The following is a 9,457-nucleotide window of genomic DNA, read 5'->3' as shown; positions in this document are numbered from 1 at the left end:
GAGACCACAGATAACAAGGCATGATTGTTTACCATTTCATTTTTCCAACATTTCAAAATCTATCAGCAAAAATATAGATTTTACATTTTGACTGGTTCAATGTTAAAAATAAACAACTTTCAAGACTGAAACCCTTGGAAAACACAAGGCACCATTCCAAAGATTAACAATCAGTTGAGATCTCACCTTGACTGGGCACTATAGTAAAAACTGCCCGAAAGTCCAGCTACATTATTTGTTTCTTTCAACAAAAACGTCCCTAATTAATGTGCTTAGTGTTTGAACATGGATGACCTGAGCCACAGAGAAGCGCAATCAATCAACTACAGAGACGCATCTGATGACAATTACAACCAACAGGTTACAAAACTTAAAAAGCTTGACAGGGAGCATGCACACACGACACAGAGAGAGAGAGAAAGGTCTTTGGTAAAGATAAGTACTCATTCAACCCAAAGCACAGTTCATACATCATATCGTTTTTTTGAATTTCAAAATGGTTCTTTTAGTTTGTAGGACTTAAATGAGAACAATATTCATGATAGAAATTAAATGTAATAAACACAAAAGTGAAGAACATTTTTTGAATGAACCAATTGACATGTGCAATTGATATTCTTCAGAAACCTGATACCCATCTAGGCGTAGTCTAGATTCCTTGCTTAGTAATCCTGTTCATTACAGTAAAAATTAAAAAGGCCTGTTGTGCATTTCGGAAACAATTGAGTGTGTTTGTACAATGACCCACTGCTGATTACCAAAACACTCAGTGTAAACTAAACTATAGCATTTATCTGGTAACACGCAGAGTGGTGATTTAGTTTTTTTGTAAAAAAGTTGGTGTTATTTAACAAATCTAACAACCAGTAACAGTTAAGACCCCCCGCCAAAAATAAACTACAAACCCCAAAAAACAAATAAATAAAACATTTGAATGTGCAACATTTTCACATAAAACTGTATGAATAATACTGGCTTGAGGAAAATACTCTCCATTCATTCTAGAATCAGGGAACAATGTAAATTTAATGTAAGATCAGAAAACTGTGAAAACTAAAAGGCTCTGGTAAAAGTGCACTGTTGAGATAAAGTGTGGTTTAGCTAAATATCTTTGTATAAAAAACTAACACTAAGGAACATGTATCAGTCATCCTAAAATAAAGCCCAGCTATGACATTTGTCTGCCCAAATTGAAGTAATTGTATAACACATTCATGAAAGACAGTAGAGCTCAGAAGATTCAGTCAATTTCCAAGACCAAAAACAACAAAGTGTCAAATGTGCAAAGCTTGCTAATGTCTTGGGCGACCTCCTTCGAAGGCATGGTGCTCCTCATGTGCTGAAATAGAAACAAACACATTCATCTCATGAGTTATCAATAGGCTCATTTATAGTAAGGGAAGAGTAACGTTGTTTTGATGGAGTGAACTAGCACGTACTCTACTCTTGTTTTTAATCATGTCATACAAGATTGAAAGTACTCACGCTTATAAAATACTGCTTTAAAAGTGATCTGTGGAAGAAGTTCATAGATCCTTCCTAGGATGTTTGCTTCGTTAGCAAAAAAGGCATTTCCATTCCAGACTTGAACAACATCTTCTCTGTCTCGAACGCTGACACTAACGCCAACCACCTCATCCTCTGAAACATAACCAGAGATTTATTTTTCTTCAGATAAACACATCAATACCCTTTTGTATTTTGAAGTACAATTTTACAATGTAATATTGTAAAGCTGCAATACTTTTTACAACTTTACATAGTCATTTAGCAGAACCTTAATTTCTCCTGTAAGTCACTCCAGATAAGAATAAATGTCTTTCAAGGGCACATCAGTAGATTTTTCACCTAGTCAGCTCAGGCATTCGAACCAGCAACCTTTTGGTTACTGGCCCAATGCGCTTCACCAACAGCCGACTACGTTATATTACAAACACACTTTGTAATACATATAGGGTATTTCCTCTTATACATCCAAGTAAAATAATTAATAACAACATATCCATTGAGAACAAAAATACATACCATCTAATAGACAGATGTAAGATTACTTCTCTTTACAAACAAGCAAGTAAAGCATCTTCATAAAGCCTGAAAGTTGATATACAGCGTGACAACAGCAGGGTTTCTGAAGCACAACTCACAGCAATCTCATATGTTGTCACACATTAAGATAACATCAGAGGACTGTAGTTGTCATTTAATACTACCCTTCTGTTTGTGCCAAGGTTTTGAGAAATTGCTTTTGGGGTCTTCATCACCACTACCACCAAATCAAACTTTATTTGTCACATGCACGGAATACAACAGCTGTTACCGTGAAATGCTTACTTACAAGCCCTTACCCAACAATGCAGTTCAAGAAAGAGTTAAGAAAATATTTACCAAATAAACAAAGAATAAAAAGTAACAATAAAATAACAATAACTAGGCTATATACAGGGCGTAACAGTACTGAATCAATGTGCGGGGGTACAGGTTAGTCATGGTAATTTTTACATGTAGGTAGAGGTAAAGTGACTATGCATAGATAAACAGCGAGTAGCAGCAGTGTAAAGACACTAAATCAAATAGTCCGGGTGGCCATTTGATTAATTGTTCAGCAGTCTTATGTCTTGGGGGTAGAAGCTGTTAAGGAGCCTTTTGGTCCTAGACTTAGCACTCCGGTACCACTTGCCGTGCAGTAGCAGAGAGAACAGGCTATGACTTGGGTGACTGGACTCTGACTATTCTTTGGGACTTCCTCTGATACCGCCTAGTACAGAGGTCCTGGATGGCAGGAAGCTTGGCCCCAGTGATGTACTGGGCCGTACGGACTACCCTCTGTAGCGCCTTATGGTCAGATGTCGAGCAGTTGCCATACCTGGCGGTGATGCAACCGTTCATACTAAAAGCAAATCCAGGAGATTGAAGTACAGGGTTGAAGGCAAATTAAATCTCTTTGTGCAGAAAGAATGTCTCCAAACAGAATCTCACACACCTGTTTAAAACCACTACTAAATCCATACAAGACATTACTACTAGAAGGTCTGGTCGTGAGACATGCAGAGTTAGAAGGTTAGTAGGTAAACAAAACACTGGTTTATTCTGAATTGGACCCAACTACATTGGCGCAGCTACACACACAGTATGTGATTGACTCAAGACAGATGTCACTAGCGCCACCATTAGAAATGTCCCCCGAGAGAAGATCTACTCATCGCTTTCTTTTGACTACTGGACACACACACTTAGTATGTGATTGCATCAATACATTGATGACCGTGAGATTTGCTGATTGTATTAGAGTTCAGTTAGATAGAGGTTGTGTGATTGGTTAGTGTGATTTCTCTAGTATAACAGCTCTTGATCAGGGTCCAATTAGGTGGGTGAAATACAACAATCTATAAAGTGCACAAGTTGCTGGATAGTCAGCAAGCAGAGGATAATTACTTTGTATATAGGACATCCTCTGACCTTACAGACAGTCTAATGCAGAGGTTACTGCATATATAGAGAATAAGGACTCCTATCAGACAGGTTTCAGGTCTTCAGTATGTGATAATACTGCAGCAGGTCATTAGTATGGGATCTGGTAATACTGAAGCATATCGTAGGTCTTGCTCCTGAGGAAGAAAATCTGGATGACCTTGAAAGCAGCAACCTCATGAGGTTGAGTTGCTGCTTGGGCAGTTTGATGGTCTGTCCTCTGAAGCATGGTAGTCCAGTGTCCAGCATCAGAGTGACTAGAGACACCACTGTATCCATGTAGGACCTGACAGCCAGGTACCCCCCGACACACCTCCATAAACCATTTGAAAGGTATGGCCTCCATCTTGCCGCCCATGATCACCACCATCTCATCAGTCAGCTTGAGGTCTGGCTCCCAGCCCAGGTTACCACCAGGAGAACTCTCAAACATGAGCCAAAGTTGATGTGGATAAGCCGACCCTTGCTGTCCTGCATGATGTTCCTGTTGTGTCCATCTTTGATTTGTAGCAGAAAGAGCAGCAGGGTGTAAGCAGCCATATTACGGATGAAGTTATGCCTCGCCTTCTGGAAGGCTAGAGTGGACTCATCTTCATACTGGTTTCTGAAGTACTCATACATCCCAAAGTCTGTCTGCCCATCTGGTCACGGGATTTACAGTCTGGGATACACTCGATCACACCACACCCAGGGTCGGTAGCCACCACTCTGTAGGAAACAAAAACAGGTCCAGTCCCGCCAGTTGGAAGATGTTCTTAGACAAATGATCTGGAGAGCCAGCACGTCCACGTTCCAGACGATCCTGCAAGTTACATCGTCGCCCAGCTCCACATCCTGGGAGTCAGTCTGACAACGCAGATCTTTCCTCTCCAGCTCACTGACCCCACAACACTTCACCTTTAACTTATACAGAGTGCTGCCAAGGCCCTGTACCTGGTTGGGTGTTCTAGACTCATAGTCAATGTCCAGTACAATGACCTCTAGGTTACTGGGCAGGTAACAGCCTTGCTAGACCTTGTCAAACAGCTTTGAGACATGCCCTCTTCCTCTCATCTCCCTTTGGGGTGAGCTTGATGGCGGATACGTTGGTGATTTTGTTGAAGTCAAACTCTCTGGTAGTATTTAACTGCACCAGACAGAGCCTATTATCTCCTCAATCATCTCCCCCAAAAGATCCCTGATGTCAGGGTCTTTGTGGTGTGCCTCCTCATTCAGGTAGATGTTAGTCTTCATGTTCCAGATGAACTAGTGTTGGATTCTGTGTTTTACATTATAGCCATTACCATATATATATATATGATTGAATATTATCTGCTTTTGGCTTGTGTGGATGTATGGATGTGTTATGCAACATAGCTGACTTGAAACATAGTTAACAGTGTCAGGGCCATGGGCCTTTCTCATGATGGAAAAATACAGAGTAGCATGAAGACAGGAACTGTTCAATGAGTTGGGGGGGGGGGGGGGCACATTCAGAGCGGGGTGTTGCGAGAACAAGCGGCCTTTTGTTAGATTTCAGGAGCCAGGTGCGAGATAACAGTATCGAGCATGAGCGCATGGATGTTCTTCACAGCAACAGTTACATCTATCAACAGAAGCGCCAAGAGGCGGGGACCCGCCTGAGCGCCTGCAATAGGCTGAGCAAGTTTAAACCACGCCCAGCCTCTACTGTGATAGGCCAACAGACGGGTTGGAACTATGTCCATCACAGTATAAAGAATACTGTTTACATACATCCTGTCAGTTCTCTGTTCTGCCCTGCGCGGTATTAGTGAGCCCGTATATACGAAAGTTGCATTTGCCATTTATTACTTAGCTAATAAAAAAATACATAGCATAAAAATCGGTGACTCATTGTTATATTTATCCTGATACCAGATTTGAATTTACACAACCCTAACACTAGCAGGCCAAGAGCTGAGACTTCTGGGCCACCCACTGGATGTACTCTCTCATAGCCCATCTTGTCATAGGACCTGAACAATCTGAGGAATGTAGAACAGGGTGGCATCCGAAGGCCCAGAAACCATTGGATGAGCATGGTATTTCACAGAGTTATTCTGTATGGTTGACTGACTCATTAGACATGACTGTACAAGCTGACAACAGACCATGTAAACCAAAACCCACAGTTGGGAGTCTGAAAAACATTGCACACGATGTACTCTCTCCCTTCACACTCTTACCTGAAGCACAGTAATCAGTAAATTGCTCCCCAATAGTGGCCAGCAGTAACTCCTTCCATACAGCAGGCTGGGGAAATGAAGACACATTGAGTATGTAACCAACACTATACACATTTACTCAACAAACATGATAAATTACATTTGTATGAATTATTAAAAAATAACAGATTACTTGTATCGTACTTACAGTGCTTTCTTTGGGTACTTTCATTTTCCAAACTCCCCCCTTTGCATTACTCTCTTCTTCCCTGGATAAAAAAGACAATAGTAAATGAAAGGTCATATAATATAATGATGCATAGACTTGTGTTTATGTACAAATTAGGTGAGTTAGGCTCACCAGAGGGGTCTTCTCTCCCCTCTCATTAGGTGATAGCTACATCTCAGTGGTAGGCTGGACACTCCAGGTATATTGTTGTACACACTCCAAAAGCTCTATTCAAAAAGATGCAAGGGAAAATAGGTTCTTTACCATGATTATCAAATTCATATTATTGCTGCATTATTGTTGAAAAACACAAAGCCATAACATAGAGTACAGTACATGTGTATGTATAATAATGTGATGCAGGCAGATCTTAAAACGCTCAACTAACACGCAAACCTTACCTGAACTGTTTGCACAGTGTAGATTTTTTTCAGACCTGATTCACATTCTGCTGCCGTTGTTCCTGGTAAAGATCTAGAGGAAAGATAAACAAAACATTAGTGCTGAGCGATTAACTGAAATGTTTTTCGATGACCGATGGCGTTTCTCTAGAGATCTCAGAAATGTTTTCCAACTTAAGCGCAAAAAACGTGGTCTTTAACTACAATGATCAGAATACATTGCGCATGCAGCTGCTTGTTGTCGTTGGTTCTTGCCAAGCAAGCCTGTGGGGCCCAAGCACCGTGGTATAATAAAAACTGGAGACTCATGTAAGACTACGCCGATTCATGAACCGTCTATTTCCGGGTTGCATCCGATTTGTACAGACCAACATCACATGCGCACTAGCACTCCGTGCGCACAAGGAGCAGTGCGAGCAGCGACGACGCGATCACGTTTTCCAAAAACACGACAGACATTGGATGAATCTCACAAGTTAGATGCAGTGCCTTAGACGGCTGCGTCACTCAGGAGCCCAATAAGTCAAAGTAAAGGGACAGTCATTACCATCACTTTGTTTATTCTGTGTTGTTACAGCATTTAACCCACATAATGCATTTTTTTTAAAATCGAAACCGAAAACACTTTTTTCCAAAACGACCTAGTAATCACTCAGCACAACAACAATATTTAAACAAATGTATAACTCCACATCTGGCATGATCTATCTAGCAGTCCTAAAAATATCCCAAAACGAAACCGAACTCGGAATCGCTCAGCACTACAAAATATCAATATTTAAACGAATTTATCTAGCAATCAGACCTAAAATAACCTGTTTAGTTTTGTACCTATAGCAAGCCTTCCTCCCACTCTGTAAACAGGCCTTACTAGATAACTCAGCCAAAAGAGGTTGTGCTCAAAGCAGCCAGGTCGGAGATCAGGTGTCAATCCCCTTTCCACTGGACTCTAGCCCAGCAGTAAACAAGAATGACCCCCTTTAAAATTGTCGGCGTTCTCTTGCCAAGAGCAGTACATTGACGGATATACAATTTCAATAAAAACACATTGAAAGAAAATATCTGTATATGCAAAATGATAATCTATGGCCATTATTGTGACATCCATCACAGTGAACATGTTTTTATTAGAAAAAAATCTAAATTGAAACCAAGACAGAAAAATTGCCCACATTAAAGTGTCAATGGATGGCAATAGCCTAAACAAAAACAGAGCAGCCTATGATTTGACTTTTAGTCTTGAGATTGGAAATAAACACTTTCACCACTAGGCCGATGTTTCATAAAAAACATGTTTACAACAAATCAGAGGGCCAAGTGCTTTCTCCAACCCAAGGTCTTAACAGACTATGCCCCAATACAAGCACTCACACTGTTCATGAAAATAGACAAAGTCCAATTTCTGCAGGTCATGTGTACACCTCCCACAATAGAATAATATTTACAAATACAGTGAAGCAGTGATCTGAAGTTAAAATAAATCAAAGACTGAGTTTGAGAACATGTTCTAATGGTGCGCATGCTATCAAATCACCAGAGAAATAAGAAACAATGTATCGTGATTGCGAAAACAGACTTATAGTCAAGTGTAATAATCATATAATGTATAATGAATATGGTAGTCATCTTGCCTTTCTGCGGCGTTATACGCATAACTGATTGAAAGGCCTACTCCTTTGTTTTGTCAAGAAGGCTTTCTAGCTATCGCAAATGCAATTTTGTTGACAAACTCATCCCATGAAAGCATAGAAAGAATCGCCATTAAGTCCACGTAATGATAAAATGGTGAGCTTACCTATCAAGCCAAAAAGTCCACGGAGAATGTAATGGGAGAGTACCGTTTCCATCGTTGTTCGTGATGTTCTCCAATTCTCTTTCGTCGATATGGATGTTACGTTCGGGGGAGTTTTGACTTACTGTTTTGTTCAATTGCGGATTCGGGACAGCAGGAACTGCCATTTCCTTGCTTGTAAAAAAATAGCGATTTGATAGTTTTTTAAAAGATCTCGTTTCCCCTTTTGATTGTATAGGAAGTGCCTACTCTGCTGACTCATTCGTCGCTTCACTGTTCTGCCGCCACAACAGTAAAATGACGTATTGCTGTCTGCAGACCAAACGTTCTTGCCAAAAGCGGCAGGCGCGATGCTGTAGAATATAATATATTTGTGCTCTACTTTTCACAGTCCATTACACAAACATCAATAAAGTAAATGTCTAAATCATCCAGAATTATCATAATATTCAATCAGTATCATGACCTTAAACATCTATGGCCAGCATGGGTACCAGTCGGTTAAATCTAACATTCCACACCTTGAACTCCATGTCATTATGCTAAAGTTTATCATGACAGGAGTGGCAAAGAGTAGAATAAACTAAACAAACTGGTACTCAGACTAAAACATCTAAGCATGACAGTGATATTTTCAGTGACAATTGAATCTGCCAATATAAAATAGATTGATGAATTGAATGTGTGAATGAACATTATAAATGCCCTTTATAATCAAATACATTTCCATTGTCACATGCTCCCTAAACAAAAGGTGTAGACTAACAGTTACAATGCTTACTTACTGTCCTTTCCCAACAATGCAGAATACAAGACAAATACACAATAAAAACTAAACACAAGGAATAAATACACAATGAGCAATGATAGCTATCAGTACCAAGTCGATGTGTAGGGGTACGAGGAAATGGAAGTTGATATGTACATATACAGTGCAAATTGTTCCCCCCCCCCCCTCAATCTACACAATACCCACAATGTCTCGAGATATTGCTCCCCTGAGGTAGAGTACCTCAAGATCAGCTGTAGACCACACTATCTACCGAGAGAGTTGTCATCTATATTTTTCATAGCCGTCTACTTACCACTGTTGCTGGATCAAAGACCGCGCTCAATGAGCTGTATTCCGCCATAAGCAAAAAGGAAAACTAGTGGCTGGGGACTTTAATGCAGGGAAACTTAAATCAGTTTTACCTAATTTCTATCAGCATGTTTGTCATGTGAGTCGTCGTCTGAAGAAGAGGAATCGGCCCAAAGCGCAGCGTGGTAAGTGTTCATGCCTTCTTATTGAACCGACCACTGACGAAGAAAAAAAAATGACACCGTGACCGAAACAGTCATGTCATGTCATGTCATGTCATGTCATGTCATGTCATGTCATGTCATGTCATGTCATGTCATG

At 40.3% G+C, this 9,457-nt stretch overlaps 1 protein-coding gene across 2 annotated transcripts; it reads right to left on the bottom strand.

Moving 5' to 3' along the window:
* Window positions 1–11: 11 nt before the first annotated feature.
* On the bottom strand, window positions 12–8,564 carry LOC109908127 (eukaryotic translation initiation factor 4E type 3). Of its 2 annotated transcripts, none has more exons than XM_020506626.2 (7): window positions 8,059–8,564; window positions 6,264–6,336; window positions 5,995–6,089; window positions 5,842–5,902; window positions 5,655–5,721; window positions 1,486–1,641; window positions 12–1,339 (listed from the first exon to the last, which is right to left on the bottom strand). In XM_020506626.2, exons 1-7 carry the CDS (start codon window positions 8,220–8,222, stop codon window positions 1,293–1,295), a joined length of 663 nt encoding a protein of 220 aa, XP_020362215.1. In that variant the 5' UTR covers window positions 8,223–8,564; the 3' UTR covers window positions 12–1,292. The 2 variants fall into 2 exon arrangements, with proteins under 2 accessions (XP_020362215.1, XP_020362216.1); XM_020506627.2 differs by lacking the exon at window positions 8,059–8,564 and adding an exon at window positions 6,482–6,706.
* Between the last annotated feature and the right edge of the window lie 893 nt (window positions 8,565–9,457).

Source organism: Oncorhynchus kisutch, linkage group LG17, assembly GCF_002021735.2.
Source record: "Oncorhynchus kisutch isolate 150728-3 linkage group LG17, Okis_V2, whole genome shotgun sequence".
NCBI lineage: Eukaryota > Metazoa > Chordata > Actinopteri > Salmoniformes > Salmonidae > Oncorhynchus > Oncorhynchus kisutch.
The sequence above is the reverse complement of the archived record's forward strand: the minus strand, read 5'-3'. Positions and strand labels throughout refer to the sequence as shown.